Source organism: Heptranchias perlo, chromosome 2 (genome assembly GCF_035084215.1).
Source record: "Heptranchias perlo isolate sHepPer1 chromosome 2, sHepPer1.hap1, whole genome shotgun sequence".
NCBI lineage: Eukaryota > Metazoa > Chordata > Chondrichthyes > Hexanchiformes > Hexanchidae > Heptranchias > Heptranchias perlo.
This window is the reverse complement of record NC_090326.1, coordinates 107957489-107974873: the sequence shown is the minus strand read 5'-3', so window position 1 is coordinate 107974873 and position 17385 is coordinate 107957489. Positions and strand designations below refer to the sequence as shown.

Sequence of the window (17385 nt, the reverse complement as noted above, 5' to 3'; positions counted from 1 at the left end):
AGAATTTTCCACTCGTGCAAAATCCTGAAGCAGATTAATGACGAGGTGCCATTCATGCTGTTCTTGTGAAGTGGGTTACCCTGCCACCGTTTCCAGGGTGTTGCTCCGGGCCCCACTAGGACCCAGGCTTCTCCCCCACTCCTGACCGCGGACTTTCTGGTCCCCCCAAGTTCTTTACTTATCTTGCTGAGGACCGTTTCTGTGGGTCCCCGGTGACAGATTGACCCCCCCATGAATTTTAATTCCCACCCACTGGCGGTGTTCGACATTCCTGCCGGCTTTGAGTGGGAGTCAGTGTCGGGTCATGTTAATGAGACCTGGATGTAAAAATGTGCCCACTTCGACCCCTGCACCCCTGATTCTTGCCCCCAAGTTAAAATTGAGACTCTGGGCTTTGCAGCCTCTCATGGTACACAAAAGCAATTTTATTTTTTTAAAAATTCTTTTTCAAGGACAAGACGCTCCATAAAAACAAGGTGAGGAAATCCAGAGGTGGTGGACCTCTCATCTTCTGCCCTGTCATCCCTTACAAGGAGGAAGCCCTTGCAGTCGTGGTTGGTGGGGGGAGGTCATAGAGGGTGTCAGACATTGGAAAGTAGGAGGGCAGGTGCCAACTTCAGGTTCATAATGATATTCTGCTTCTCTTCCTTCTTATTCTATTGTATCTTGCCCTTACCTGTTTGCAAACTACATCATGAAACCCTTGTGTCACTCCAACCTGACAGTCAGAAGACGTCACCTCTTGTTTGAAGATCTTGGGATCCAGGTCTCACAAGCCCTGGTTTTAAAAGAAGGACGCTTGTATGGCAGGCAGTGGGAAGGGCTCAAAATGTTTGTTGCAGCTGGCAGTTTGAGTGAAGGAGCCCCCCCACCTGTCTTCGCATCTCTGCAGTCTGTGTCTCATCCGTGGGTGCCAGATTGGACAGAACTGTCTCTAACAAACTCTAAGGAATTAAGGTTGGGATAGAGTCAAATATGTCACAAGGATCTATGATCTCATTGGTACCATTAGGCCTAGTTTTCCGCTGATCAGTGGCCATGCAGAGGCAGTTGCATGGCAGGACTGGGTACACATGATGCTCATTCTCATGGTCGCAACACATGTAGTCAGTCCCATCCAATGCCTCCATGTGTGGATTAAAGAATGCAGGGCCATGCTGGCCTGCAGCTACACAAGAGGTTAAGCCTGTAGCAGGCCCATTTTGGGTCTTCTTTGCTGTGAGACAAGAGACACTTCAGTCCCGAAAGGCTGCAATGGCCAGCCTCCTCAAGCACTCTTGCCACTCAGGTAGCATGTAGGAGAAGGACGATGTTAGGTTTAAGAAGTCACATGGTAGAACAATATAGCAGGCTTTCACACAAAAAGGGATTACATTTAAAATTTTGGTTGCATTTAAATGTTGTTTATCTGTAATGTCTTTCAGTTCTGAGTAAGGTTTATACCTGAAACGTCAACTGACTCATGTATTCTCATTGGATGCTGCCTGACCTGCTGAGTGTCTCCAGCGTTTTCTTCTTGTGTTTCAGATTTCCAGCATCTGCAGTATTTTGCTTTATTTCCTTCCATTCTCTCCCCTGTTGCAATCTCTTTGGCCTCCTCTTGCATTCTTTCCCCCTCCTTTGCTATGTATTCTCTCATCCCTGCTCTTCCCTTGTATTCTCCCCCTGTTGCCATTGTCTTGTATTCTCTTCTCCCCCATTGGATGTTCATTCCCCATCTAAATTCTCTCCTCTCCCCACTCCTACCAAGTCCTTTGGTTAATGCGCCAGACAGGCCTCCTCTACTAGCACTCACATGGCTACCAGCCCTGATTGCCACCTTCGTGTACTGGAGACAGGAACTCCCATTCTTGTTAGAGTTTCTAGCTCCTGTATATACAGTTGGCAATCAGGACCAGCAGCACTGGGGGCCCACAGAGGGTAGGAGTGGGGCCTGTCCACTGCATTAGCCACCAGACTCGGGAAGAGTAGGACAAGGAGTGTTGAGGGGGTCTGGTTTTGATAATTTGTGACTAGGCTCTCAAAATGCTGATGTCAGAATGAAATGCTGACCATTGGCATAAATGGAAGATATACACAGGAATTTCCGTACAGGGGCTAGGCATGGTAGTTAAGAAAAGATCTCCTGCATCAGTGTGCCATGAATGTGCCTTGCAGCCAGCAAGTGGTTGTCCTTTGCACCCTCTTTCAGCTGTTGCTCCTGCTCTTTGGATATATGCAGGTAGTAGTGCCTCTGTTTCTGATATGGGGGTAGTAGTGTCTTTGATTCAGTCTCACCATCCTGGCCTCCCCCCATTGTTCCTCCTAATCTCCTAGGAAGCAAAGGTAAGGTAACCCCAATGGGAACCTCACTGTGCCCTGCCTGAAAGAAGAAGATAAATGGCACCCCAAAGCAAATGGCAGCGAGGCAGATGTTAAGGTAGTAGGTGTCAACCTTGGTTTAGTAGTAGCACTCACTTCTGAGTCAGAAGGTTGTCCGTTCAAGCCCCACTCCAGGGCTTGAGCACATAATTTCGGCTGTCTCTCCAGTTCAGTACTGAGGGAATGCTGCACTGTTGGAAGAGCCGTCTTTCAGATGAGATGTTAAACTGAGGTCCTTGCTGCCCTCTCAGGTGGATGTAAAAGATCCCAGGGCACCAGTCAAAGAAGAGCAGGGAAGTTGTCCTGGCCAACATTTATCCCTCAACCAACATCATTAAAAACAGTTTAATTGGTCATTTATTTAATTCCTGTTTGTGAGACCTTGCTGTTTGCAAATTGGCTGCCGTGTTTCCCTACATTATAACAGTGACCACACTCAAAATAATTCATTGGCTGTGAAGCGCTTTGGGACATCCTGAGGTCGTGAAAGGCACTATATAAATCCAAGTTCTCCATTTCTTTAGTTGACAGGAGAAAAGAAAATCTGAAATTGGTGGAGAAATAAGGATTTTGCAAAGCTTTAAAATAACTGTGCTTGGCTCTTTAAATTTACTTCTGCCTTTTCCCCAACCACCGTAAATCCTCACTTCATTTCCTGCCCCTGCCTGCCCAACTATCAGCCTAAAATTGGGCAGTACTCAGTGGCAAATCCAGGCAAATGATTTCTTTGATTGAAACTCCCATTTGATAAGAACCGAATGGAATGGGTTGAAAACTAATTATCCAAACTTGCGCAGCCGATGCGGAGCCTTACTCACCAACCGTGCTGGTCAGGAAATCGAGGCCTGCAAGTTTCTGACATGCAAAGCCAGTGGGTGAAGCTCCCTGCCAGCAGGACAAACTTGGAAATCTATGCCATATTTCTCCGCAAGAGAGGGTTACTGAAAGTCCAAGGCAAATTTTCTATCTGCACAAAATGTGTGAAACTACAGTGATTCCCTTCTGATTCCCATCATTCCAGAATATGCCTCTGCTGTACAACCCATTTCATGTAAGCCCATTTAGCACATCGCATGTGCAGTACATGAAGATTGGGCTGCTTCCTTCTGAAGCAAAAATTCAGGAATTAATAAGCATAACAGCTAATGCACAGGTGTCAATGCTATAGTGTACCACCACCTCAAAAGTGCTATATCAATGTTACAGCTGGCAGGAATGGGGCAAGATGTTGAACTCCAGGCATTACTGGCCAGTAACGTGAAATTGCTGCCAGATTAAAACTTAATGTTGGCAACAGTTTCTATGCCAGTGTGTGGGATTAAAATCAAACATAAATTTTGCAGAATTAAAAAAAACCTGTTTATTTGAACTCCAGCCTATTTTGACCAAGTGGACCAACTTCACAGTGGGTCAGAATTCTGCCCCCGATCCCTATCTGTATTCCTAAAATGCATTGGAAACTATCAAATGTTTAAGCAATTGAATGCTGACCCTGATCTCAGGTCTTGTTGGTTCTATTACCACTGCCAAAGTGTCTGACAAAACTAAGAACTCTAAAAAGTCAGTGATGGTAATAAGATACATTAAAAATAATAAAATACAGGCATTGGTTGTCTTTCTGACTAATATCCAACAGAATAACAAAACGCTGAACAGTACAGCATGCAAATGTTCACAATCAAAGAGGAGAAAACCTTAGAATAGCTGCTGCCATGGTTCAAGCTTCTCCAGACACATTTTTTGTGCCCAACATAAAAGCCAGCAAATAGGCAAACCCACTCTTGCTATGAATTTAAGTGAGACGTTGTGCATGAAGTAATCTGGAATATCGTGCTCTGAGTAAACAATAGATCTGTTTATTTTTCTGGATCACGAATAGGATTTCCACAATCCACCCATGTCACTTCAGAAGATCAATCGGTCATGCCAGACACTTAAGTAATAGGCCAAACTAGCAAGCAGTCAGTTTACAGTCATTTGCAGCAGCAACCGATAATAGCAAGTTATTGAAATCAGTCCAAATAACACAGTTGCTTTGAACTAGTTCATAAAGGAGTTCAACAGACAAACCCATCGGTTGACTTCCTTTGAATGCCTTTGATGCAGATCTTTCAGATAAAAGATTTACAGATGCTTCACAGAAGTGTGTAGCCACCCGATCCCTAACGATTACAGTTTTTCTTGGAAATACGTAGGTGTCCCTGCCTACTTACCTCTCTGTCTTTTCCAATTAGGTCAAAACCATAACTAATGGGTACATCAAAAGAGTCACAGTCTTATATCCAAAAAAACTCTTTGAAATGTAGTCTTGCCTGTGAGAATTCACTCTGTGCTAAAGAGGTAATTTATTTGAACAGTAGACAGTATGCTCCACAAAATGTACACAAAAGCTGCCAATGGCAACCTGCATTAAATGACAAATGCTTTCTATGTTTAGAGCTATCCTGATTAGATTATATTGTTGATTAATAGCCCTATGATATATGTTAATTATTGTTAGCACTTGGTGGGCTTTGTGAATGTTTACTCAGATACATGCCTGTTAGCAATCAACAGCACTTTTGTGTACTTCATTCAATGCTAAAAGCATTTCAGCATGCAATTGTAGAAGCCCTTTTGAGGGAGGTATATTTCTTAAAAGAACCTGGGGCTAAAGGTCCACAGGATCTGCACAAGGGACTTCTGCCGATCCCTAGTTTGTAGCGTCAGGAAGAGGTCCCTTCATTTTATTTTTAATGTCAGGTGCTCAGGCCACTAGTGGTATACTCACTGAAAAGGCTGTTTACTGTAGTGGAAGTGGTTGACTGGGTTGGGGGGAGGGGGGTTTTGCTCAGACCTCTCCTGCAAAGAATGCCCAGGTGCCCCCATTGGCCCCGCCCAAATTTTAAAAAAATGTTCCTGTTTCTCCAGCTCCAGACCATGATCATTGTCCTGAAGCCTCAATTGTGGTCCACATCTGTCCTTCAACTGGTTGGTGTACCTGGTCTCAACACTGCCAACGTAGGGAGTCCCCACCCCCAGCCCTGTTCCCACCCCCCCCCCCCCCCATAACAATGGCCTTGTTTAGGGCTGGATCTAGGAAGCTTCCAAGGAAAGATGGGATGCGTTGTAACTGGCCTAATTTGTGGTACATTTCGGTCAGAAGAACGAGGAGAGGCAATATAAACTATATAACTGTATAAACTAGAGGGCACAACTGTAAAAGGGGTACAGGAATAGAGAGATCTTGGGGTTATATGTGCACAAATCGTTGAAGATGGCAGGGCAGGTTTAGAAAGTGGTTAAAAAAAGATACAGAATCCTGGGCTTTATAAATCGAGGCATAGTGTACTAAAGTATGGAAGTCATGATGAACCTTTATAAAACACTGGTTCGGCCACAACTGGAGTATTGTGTCCAGTTCTGGGCACTGCACTTTAGGAAAGATGTGAAGGCCTTCGAGAGGGTGAGGCAGAGATTTACTAGACTGATTCCAGGGATGAGAGACTTTAGTTATGTGGATAGACTGGGGTTGTTCTCCTTGGAACAGAGAAGGTTGCGAGGAGATTTGATAGAGGTATTCAAAATCATGAAGGGTCTAGACAGAGTAGATAGAGAGAAATTGTTCCCATTGACGGAAGGGTCAAGAACCAGAGGGCTTAGATTTAAGGTGATTGGCAAAAGAACCGAAGGTGACATGAGGAAAAACTTTTTTACACAGCGAGTGGTTAGGATCTGGAATGCACTGTCCGAGGGGCTGGTGGAGGCAGATTCAATCATGACCTTCAAAAGGGAACTGGATAAGTACTTGAAAGGAAAACATTTGGAGGGCTACGGGGAAAGGGCGGGGGAGTGGGACTAGCTGGATTGCTCTTGCATAGAGCCGTTGCGGACTCGATGGGCCGAATGGCCTCCTTCCGTGCTGTAACCTTTCTATGATTCTATGATTCTTCCATCACACTCCCACTGGAATTATGGCAGGAATGAGCCAAATGGGCTGCAGATTTTCAGTCTTCCTATTTTCAAGCTAAGGTAACCTAGTATAGAAAGGAAACTCTTAAACAATGGACCAAAATACCCAATTTTTGTCACAGCTGTCTTTATTTTACTGCATATAAGCACAGCACTTTAGGAATCTGACACAGTAGAGCACAGGACTGCAGATCCAAAAAAGTCACCTGGACTAGCTGGCTTTCCATCTGCCCTAATAGGCAACAGAATACACGGGAGAAAATAGGCTTAATCAGGGTCAAGATGTCCAGAATGCATCTAACTCAGATAACTTTGCTATCTACAATAGAAATTTGCTGCAAGGTCCTTGATGAAGCAATATGCTGTCTGACAACTCTAAATGGGAAAGGGCAGAATTAAAATATCACAGGAAGTCATACTGTAGCTTTAATGATAAGAATAAATCCTGCAGAAGCAGATGTAGTTTGACTAAAAATAACTTTAAAAAAAAAGAAAAAGAGGTCTAACATATTAAAGAACCTGTTATGAAGTAAATTAAATGCTCAATAGGTAACGACAGAAGAACTAGAAGACTAACAGTGCATCAAGTCGATAAACTCCTAACTCTAGACCCAATCAATAAATTCCTGATGTACTGGTGTGGAATCTTTTTGTGGGCAAATAGACAGATCAAAAGAATGAGCTGGATATTTATTCAAAAGTCTGTTTTATGGAGAAGTTCCCATAGAGGCCTGGAATTGGTATGGAATTTTCTACTGAGGAACAGAATGGGAACTTTCAGGTAGACAGGTAACTTCCAGAGACTTGTCAAATTTCCTGAGAGGGTATAGGAAAAGAGGAAGGACAAAATAAAGTCGTAGCTCAATGCTGAAAGGAGGATTATGAAGACTTTTCAAATGCTGGCACAGAATAATAAATTGCAATTTTGATTCCCCAATCCACTGAGCTCAATCTCAGGCCATTTCCTGCTGAATGGAATGAAGATCGGATGGGGAGACTCCACCAGATTGTCCTCCCGTGCCTCCTGGTTAGTGAAAATGACATTAATGGTGTTTACGGGTGCTGCCTTAAGGCAACCTACCCAAACTTCTCAGACACAGGAAGAGCATCTCTTAGTTGGGACTAACAAAGGAAGAAAATAAAAGGAAAAAGGTGATTACATACCCTCATAGCGGTATGTACCCTCTAACAACTTCTTTTAAAGGATACACTACTTCGAAATCTGAGTCACTCGGTAATAAATAAAAAGGTATATTCATTCCTAGGAAGCAAACCTGAGTCAAAGAAGGAATTGGATGTTTGAATATAAACTTCTTCACTGGAGAGAAAAACAAAGACAATTATTGACAAGTGATCACAAGATTTAGGAACCAGTGCACACCTCCTTATCTGTGTGTAGGATATTGACCAGGAATTCTCAAGTTCCAAAATGTAGCTACTAAGAGAATTACGTAAACTTTCCATTCTTGATCGAGGATCTGAACAGCCAAGAAAACTTTTACATTAACTTGCTGATTTGATGTCATCCCTCTTTATTACAACTTGATACAAACTTGTGGCAAAGGAAACCTGGATATACATTACAGTATATCCATCTTGATGGGAATTCCATATCCCTTGATAGTCATTTTTAGGGATTTTCAGTTCATCAAGGAGACTCCATAAATGGCCAAAATGACTGCTTGGATTATGTAACTTTTCCAAGATCTGGAAGAATCTTGGAGACATTTTACTGCAGTGCATCTTCCTGTCTTTTCCAAACTAGCTTTGAAGAAGCTTTGAAGGTTGTAATGTCTACCACTGAGATGCAGTTGATTGCCTTTCCATTATATTGCAGGATTTATGAGGTCGAAATTCCTTGAGATGTGATCCCAGTGGTTACGCTGAGATCGTGCCCACCAATGCTTTCCAGCACTGACCCTGCCAGAGTTTGAGGGGTCATTGGGAGGGCACCTAATTTGCACAGGCAGACAGGCACAAACTCCATTGCAGGCATATCTCCAGTGCCTGCCTGCCCAAGCAGCATGAAACCCCAGTGCCTGCCCATCATGGGAGGTGAAGGGTTTCCAGACGCTTCCCTCCCCTACTGTAACCCAGCCATGTCCTTCTCAGCTCCATTTGTAAGGGGACTAATTTGATTTTTAAAAAAAATCAGATATTTCTTCAGGGATCTAAGCCACTCCTCTGGCCAGTGGGGCCCATCTGGGACTCATCTGGAGACTGGTACTCCTTAACTCAAATTGGCCTCCACATGATACGCTGGGTCTCAATTGAGCCAGGCTAGCAGTAACTCCCAGGCTAGCAGAAAATCCCCACCCATGGCTCTTCTCTCCTGACGACATTTGCCTTGAGAGCATTAGAGATGTTGTGCTCCTTACAAGGCAAGCCAGAAACTGCCAGAAAAGGCAGAAACTTGGCTCAACCAGATCTTTGCCATTTTCTGAGGTATTCTACTGGTCTCCGATCTGAGATATGCTAAATCTTTATAAAACACTGGTTAGGCCTCAGCTGGAGTGTTGTGCTCAATTCTGGGCACCATACTTTAGGAAGGATGTCAAGGCCTTAGAGAGGGTGCAGAAGAGATTTACTAGAATAGTGCCAGGGATGAGGGACTTCAATTAAATGGAGAGACTGGAGAATCTGGGGTTGTTCTTCTTAGAACAGAGAAGATTAAGGGGAGATTTGAAACAGGTGTTCAAATCATGTTTTGACTGAGTAAATAAGGAGAAACTGTTTCCAGTGGTAGAAGGGTCAGTAACTAGGGGGCATAATCTTAGAATAAGGGGCTGCTCTTTCAAAACTGAGATGAGGAGAAACTTCTTCACTCAGAGGGTGGTAGGTCTGTGGAATTTGCTGCCCCAGGAAGCTGTGGAAGCTACATCATTAGATAAATTTAAAACAGAAATAGACAGTTTCCTAGAAGTAAAGGGAATTAGGGGTTATGGGGAGCGGGCAGGAAATTGGACATGAAGCTGAGTTCGGATCGGTCAATGCCCTGTGGGTGGCGGAGAGGGCCCAGGGGCTATGTGGCCGGGTCCTGCTCCGACTTCTTGTGTTCTTTAGATTTGTGGTTGGGATCAGATCAGCCATGATCTTATTGAATGGCGGAGCAGGCTCGAGGGGCCGATTGGCCTACTCCTGCTCCAATTTCTTATGTTCTTATGTAACCAGAGGACACAGATTTAAGGTGATCGGCAAAAGAGCCAGAGGCGACATGAGGAAACATTTTTTTACACAGCGAGTTGTAATGATCTGGAATGCACTGCCTGAAAGGGTGGTAGAAGCAGATTCACTAGTAACTTTCAAAAGGGAATTGGATAAATACTTGAAGAGAAAAAAATTATAGGGCTATGGGGAAAGAGCAGGGGAATGGGATTAATTGGATAGCTCTGTCAAAGAGCTGGCACAGGCATGATGGGCCTAATGTCCTCCTCCTGTGCTGTAACTACTATGATATTATGAATTCCGGCCCTTATGTATTTTGACTAATTGCAGAATACATCAGATTTTTAGACTCGTGAAATAATATCGAACACATAGGCCTAGAAAATCTGTGGAGGTGTGATCCTGGCAATTAGGCATTTGGTAGTTTTGGGGGTGCATTTGCATTGCCCCCTCCGCCGAAGACCCAAAAATATCAGCTGGCTGGCCTGAAGAGGTGACCAGTCCAATCTGGAGGAGCAATCCTCCTTCCCTAAGCAGCGCAGGGGGTAGCTTCAAACCACCCTCCTCAAAAGAAATTATTGCCCCCCATATCTTCGTGGTTTCAGGGCTTGATTGTGGTCTGGACCCCCACTTAGGACCTATTCGACCCCTTTCAACCAGGTATTCTTGCTGAGACCTGGCCTACCTTCACCAATAGTGTGCCAGATCCTGACTGAGGGCCTGCAAGTGGGAACTCCCTGCCCTCTCCTGCCCCCACAAGGCCGTGCCAGAAACTGACAGCAAGAGACAACAGAAACAGCATATAATTTTGGAACCAATGGTCCTCCAGGGAGTCTCCCTCCACTTTATTTTGATATCAAGTCCAGTCCTAATCCTGGATGGTCTAAAAATCAGACATATTCTGCAATCAGTAGAAACACAAAATACTTCACACCAACACTGTGTGAAAGTATTCTTACATCTAGGTGGACTATGGAGTTACTGACACATAATATAATTGCAAAGTTAATGACTTCAGATTTTTTCTTTTTTTCATTAAAATTGTTATCTGCCATTATTTCTGCTGAAAAAAAGATTATGGAATAAAAAATTCAACTGAGTTTACAAATTAAGGATTGCCAACTGATTCAAAGTACGAAGGTATAACTAATTCACCTCAAAAGTCAATAGTTTTTTGAGCGCCAAGCTAAACCAATTATTCATACAAGTAATGGTGCATAGAGTAGTAATTACCTGGTGACAGCACTTATAGATTTCCAGTTCGATTGCAACTACGCTGTTTTTATGCAGAAAGTGAGAGTACTGAAAATTACATTCTTGGAAACAAAGTTAGAAAACACAGCGGAAAAGAAATTCAGGCGAGATGTAAAACGGGCTGCCGATTAGCTATCAGCCTTTTTGAGCTATTGCCGAAGATCAATTCTTGTTTGATTTAGATTTTTGATAATTTTTTAAAAATTCCAATATATGAGAGTCTATTGGCTTAATAATGTGTTTATTCTGCTTCCTTTGTTTCTACATATGCCAGGATTAAGTAAAAATTGCAGCACAAAAATAAAACGTTGACTTCCACTAAACAATATAACGGAATTCTGAAAGGAGATTAATGAAAGAAAATATTTGATTGGCAGGAGAGTAGGAAGTGAACTAGCTTCGGTTCTGAGGTTAGTTTTATTTCAATTCAAGTTGACAAAAGGTCAGTAAACTCCGATTCATTGTATGCTGCAGCCAATCAAAGTATCCAACCAGCAAATATATTAACCTGCTATAGTTCGTTTACCTTGGGTTGGATATCCAGGATATAGATTTTTATGTCCTCTTAAACCTGTCTTCTACCACTAACATCCAAAAGCATGTCACTATTCACAATGCAGTCGCTTCAACATCTCAGATGACAGAAGCTTCATTAACCTGCCTCACCTCCTGAACATGACTACATTTGGCTGACCACAAATTTCTGCATGTAGCCTTCTTGTCTCTTCATTTCTTGTGGGATTGAAGCAGTACTGTGACACAGGTATTGATGGCATTTCACAGAAATATTCAGAAATCTTATGTGATATTCCCATTTTTAGGACATATAAACTTATATGAAATTTCACCCTAAAATGTCAAAAATTCATTGTGTAACCAATTTATCCATGACCACTAAATTCAAGCTGTCTCAGATTTTCTGCCAACACCTTTGCTAATTCTTTTTAATTCATATTTGGGACATGGACATCACTGGCGAGGCCAGCATTTATTACCCAGCCCTAGTTGCCCTTGAGTCTTCTTCTTGAACCGCTGCAGTCCGTGTGGTGAAGATACTTCTAACGTGCTATTAGGTAGAGAGTTCAAGGATTTTGACCCAGCGACCATGGAGGAACGGTGATATATGTCCAAGTCGGGGTAGTGTGTGACTTGGAGGAGAACTTGGAGGTGATCGTGTTCCTATGCGCCTGCTGCCCTTGTCCTCCTAGGTGGTGGAGGTCATGGGTTTGGGATGTGCTGTCGAACCTTGGTAAGTTGCTGCAGTGCATCCCGTGGATAGTACACACTGCAGCCACGGTGCACCAATGGTGGGGGAAGTGAATGTTTAAGGTGGTGGATGGGCTGCTGATGAAGCAGGCTGCTTTGTGCTGGATGGTGTCAGGCTTCTTGAGTGTTGTTGCAACTGCACATATCCAAGCACGTGGAGAGTATTCCATCATACTCCTGACTTGTGCTTATTAGGTGTTGGAGTGGCTTTGGGAAGCCAGGAGGTGAGTCATTTGTCACAGAATACCCAGCGTCTGAGCTGCTGTAGTAGCTACGGGCATTTATGTGGCTGGTCCTCTGTACACCTCTGTAAAGAGATATTTTTAGACATTAAAGGCGCTATATAAATGCAATTTGTAGTTTTGTTGTTGGTGCATTAACATCTTCAAAGATATTAAAGTGATCATAACACAATCTAGTGCATGATGCATGGTCACTGAATGATGGATGAGCTGCAGCTTGGGCACATGTCGGTCACTGTGCATGCAATCTTTCAACTTACAACACGTGAAGATTACTTTTCTTCTTGCAAAAACAAGGTGGCATATAATACAAGGAATCAGAGCTGAGCTGGAGGAGGACTCTGAAATTAAAATGTAAACTAGATTATAAAAGCATAGAGGTAATAAGGGAATGTGAAGTGACAGGCCGCCCCCAACTCCTTCCTCTCCCTTCTTCTCCAATTTCTTGGACTCTGTTGTTGGCTCACAATTATGTTCCCACTTGCCTTCACTCTTTGTTTGAGACCCTCCAATCTGGCTTTTGCCCCATCTGCAGTACCAAGACCACACTGGTAAAGTCACAAATAACACCCTATGTGCTCATGACTATAGCTGCCTATATTGCCTCATCCTCCTTCACCTCTCTGCCATCTTTAAGACTGTTAACCACTCCTGGTTCCATTCTTACTGTCCTCACTGACCTATGTTGGCTTCCAGTACCCCAACACCTTAAATTTTAAAATTGTCATCCTTGTGTTTAAATCCCTTCAAGGTCTTGTCCCTCCCTATTTCTATAATCTCCTCCACTCCTACAACTCCTCTGATTCTGAAGTCTTGTACATCACTCCTCCCTTTGCCCCACCATTGAGGGCCATGTCTTCGGTTGCATATTTCCAACACACTGGAATTCCCTCCCTAATCCATTCCATTCCGCTACCTCTCTCTCTCGTCCGCTAATTTTCTCCTTGAAACCCACCTCTATGACGAAATTTTTGATCACCCCTCCTATTAGCTCCATCTCTAGCATCCATTTTTTTGATTTTACGTCTGTGAATCCCTTTGGCCATTATTCTATGTTAAAGGCACTAGATAAATGCAAGTTGTTATTGGACAGGCCCTGCAAATACACAGGATCTGCTCAGACGAGGAGGAATGCGATGGACACCTACAGACGCTGAAAGACGCCCTCGTAAGAACGGGATATGACGCTCGACTCGTCGATCGACAGTTCCGACGGGCCACAGCGAAAAATTGCATAGACCTCCTCAGAAGACAAACACGGGACACAACCAACAATTACCCAGCTTTCAGGAGAACAGCGTCCACGACACCACACAACCCTGCCACGGCAACCTCTGCAAGACATGCCAGATCATCGACACAGATACCACCATCACACGAGAGGACACCACCCACCAGGTACATGGTTCATACTCCTGTGACTCGGCCAACGTTGTCTACCTCATACGTTGCAGGAAAGGATGCCCTGGAGCATGGTACATTGGCGAGACCATGCAGACACTGCGACAGTGGATGAACGGACACCGCGCAACAATCACCAGACAGGAGGGTTCCCTCCCAGTCAGGGAACACTTCAGCAGTCAAGGACATTCAGCCTCCGATCTTCGGGTAAGTGTTCTCCAAGGCGGCCTTCGAGACACACGACAACGCAAAATCGTCAAGCAGAAATTGATAGCCAAGTTCCGCACCCATGAGGATGGCCTCAACCGGGATCTTGGGTTCATGTCACGCTATATGTAACCCCACCTGACGTAGAGTCATCCAGACTCAAGTCGTAGTTGGCTTGTTCTACATACACAGATGCGGCCGGACCTGCTGCGATTTCCAGAAAAAAAAAGTTATCTGTTTTTAATACAACTGGTCACTCTCTCTCTCTCTCTGTCTTTCTGGTCTCTCTCTCTCTCTCTCTCTCTCGCTCTGTCTTTCTGATTTGACCCCTTTTGACCTCACCTCAGTATTCTTGGATGTAATGTTTCCCTGACTAACCTGTTTGAACACCATTCACTCCTTTGATTGCTGTGATTATCTCTCTGCCGAGGTGTGATAAAGGGCAGTTAGAAAGATTATCTGTAATCACCAGGCATTGTTCTCTGACTATATATGCTGTGCCTATATGCATCTCTTCACTTCACCTGACGAAGGAGCAAAGCTCCGAAAGCTTGTGATTTCAAATAAAGCTGTTGGACTATAACCTGGTGTTGTGCAACTCCTTACATTTATTGGAATTGTTTTAATTATGGCAAGCTTTTCAGTGAATTAGCAGACAATACTCAACCATTTTAAGCCAATGGAAAATCGTGCTTAAATTAATGTAAATGCATTATAATAATGAAATTATGCTGTGACCATTTGGGGTGAGAGCACTTTAGACAGAGAGCTGAAAGATCAACCAGAAGATTGCACATGGTATAAATGTAGTGGGGATCCAGTGATGGGAAACTTCTCCCGATTTCCAGCCTCAGATCGTCAATTTTGCCCATCAGCCTTGGTACCGGGAAATCGCTCCTTTTGTTCTCAGCAGTGCCTATAACGCTATGGTTCTAATTGAGAATTCCTGTGAGTATTCCGCAACAATCACTCGTATTTTAAGGAAAATATGTTACTCACTGTTTTGTTTGCAAATAGCCCGGTGATTCATCCTCTGATTTTAATTCCCATCATTGCTGTGAAGTCATCTGAGAAAGCATATAGGCAGAAACAAGCTCGAACTCCCACCTGCGGTGTAACTATTTAGTACTGCAATGCATTACGCCATTCAACCTCCAATATATTTTATTGGCAGTTAATTGAATTTGATATATTACATACCACTGAATAAAAGATAATGGGACAGTAATCGCTCAGAGTGACGAGGCAATGGCCACCGCCGCTCCTGTGAATTAAATTAACAAAATTACTTACTGCGGGCTCTGTGATGTGGAATTGCTTGAATTTGAACTTTAAAAATATTGAGCACTATCAACCCAGCCTCTGAGCAGCGTGAGTTGATGCGGCTGGAAAAGTCTGTGAGAGGAGAAGACACGCCCACAAAATCTGTCAGGAAGAGACGTCACACCCACAGATTCAGCCTGCATTGCTCAAACAGGTAAGCAGACTTCATTCATTTAAAGTTAGTATTCTGGATGTAATTGTAAATTAAATTTTAATTTTTTAAAAATAAAAGCCAAAGTTAAATGATAAAAAATGGAGAAACTTAAATAAACGGTATTTAAAAAGGAGTGCAAAATAAAATGAACTATCTTTGAAAAGGCATTTGAACTGTTTTTGCACTTACAGAAAAAAGATGGATCAGCAAAAAATTAATGAGAAGAAGAGGTGTAACAAATTTTGTGACGAAGACCTCACCACACTCCTCAATGAAGCGGAGGTGAGGCGTCGGCAGCTTCTGGGGAACGTGAAGTCTAGGGCGCCGCGGAAAGTTAGCATGTTGGCATAGAAGGAGGTGGCCATGCTCTGAGCACTAACAGCACCGTGTCACAGACAGCAGAACAGTCCTGCAAAAAACGTAATGATTTAATGCAATTGGCTAGGGTTTGTAGAGATTTTTTGAAATTTAAAAGTTAAGATTTAAATGTCCGTAATTTTACTAATGCAATGAATTGAGAATAGCTTGTTTGTGTGGTGTGGTCAAGGTTCAATCTAATGTGAACTGGTCATAAAACTCAGTTCCCATTGTAGATGAGCCTCACTAAGTGCTTTTAGAGATCTTTCATCTATACTCCACAAATTTGAGGTGTTAAATTGCAATTAGTGAATTAGACCCTGTCTCCAAACCCCCAACTTGTCTCTCTCACACAAACAAACACAAACTGATTTTAGTCAGAAGTCATTTGTCATTGTTTCAAAAATTTTATTAATATAAACTATGTTAACATCACAACTGTTTTCAAACTAGAAAATGACTAAATTAACATAATGTTAATTTAAAGTTTTGCACTACAGACCTCAATGTTTACAATAACATTTTGTACTAATTTTTTGATGCTGCAATAAAAATTCACTGTTTCACTTTCAATCTTGCTTGTCCTGTTGTCTGCTTTCCTGGGGAGGGGTAGGGGAGGCAATTAGCCACTTTCATTATGTCTAAAAGCATCAGCCACTAGCTGCTCTCTCGCTGCCCTGCTCGCTGCAGCCGTGGTTTCCTCGGGGGTGGGGGAAGGGGGCCACGACTCATGGCCCCAGTGACATCCGGGTTGGCATCCTTCATCTCGACCATTTCCAACAGCATCTCGTCTACCTGATTTCAGCACCCCTATTGTCCTCTCCACTACTTGGCACAAGCACACGTGGCCACGGTTGTACCTCTGCTAATGCTGTTGGGGAGGGTTTAAACTAGCTTGGCAGGGGGTTGAGAATGTGAGCATAGATTCAGAAGGGAGAGAAGCAAAGCTGGAAATGGAAGGCAGAAAATTAGTAAGCGAGTTTGAAAGGCAGAGGAAACAAAGATTGAAAAATAGACAACAAAGGAGTTTGGTAGCGCTAAATGATATATACTTCAATGCAAGGCGTCTAGTGAATAAGGCAGATGAGCTGAGGGCACAGATGGACACATGGAAGTATGATATTATTACTGAAACATGGCTTAAAGAGGGGCAGGAATGGCAGCTGAACATTCCTGGTTACAGGGTTTTTATCCCCTTCTCTAGAGAAGGGGATAAAAATCCTGGGTTAAGCTAATGAACAAAAAAGGGGCAATCACACTACTGGGAGTGTACTATAGACTCCTAAACAGTCAGAAGGAGATAGAGGAGCAAATATGTAGGCAAATTTCTGAGAAGTGCAAAAACAATGGGGCAGTAATAGTAGGGGATTTCAACTAACCTAATTTTTTTAAAATTCATTCATGAGATGTGGGCGTCGCTGGCAAGGCCAGCATTTATTGCCCATCCCTAATTGCCCTTGAGAAGGTGGTAGTGAGCCGCCTTCTTGAACCACTGCAGTCCGTGTGGTGAAGGTTCTCCCATAGAGCTGTTAGGTAGGGAGTTCCAGGTTTTTGACCCAGCGCCGATGAAGGAACGACAATATATTTCCAAGGCGTTCCTTCATCATCGCTGGGATACAATCAGTGTCAAAGGTATAGAGGGCACAGAATTCTTAAAATGCATTCAGGAAAACCTTTTTAGCCAGTATGTAGCAAGTCCAACAA

General features: G+C 43.3%; 1 protein-coding gene across 1 annotated transcript in view; it reads left to right on the top strand.

The window, feature by feature from the left end:
* The window catches only part of LOC137342010 (receptor activity-modifying protein 3-like), a 156761-nt gene extending 140724 nt beyond the window's left edge, over positions 1-16037 (top strand). The window contains exon 4 of the mRNA XM_068005604.1: positions 15516-16037. Within this exon, the coding sequence (XP_067861705.1) occupies positions 15516-15675 (160 nt within the window). The 3' untranslated portion in view covers positions 15676-16037. The remainder of the gene's footprint in view (positions 1-15515) is intronic.
* Positions 16038-17385: the final 1348 nt, after the last annotated feature.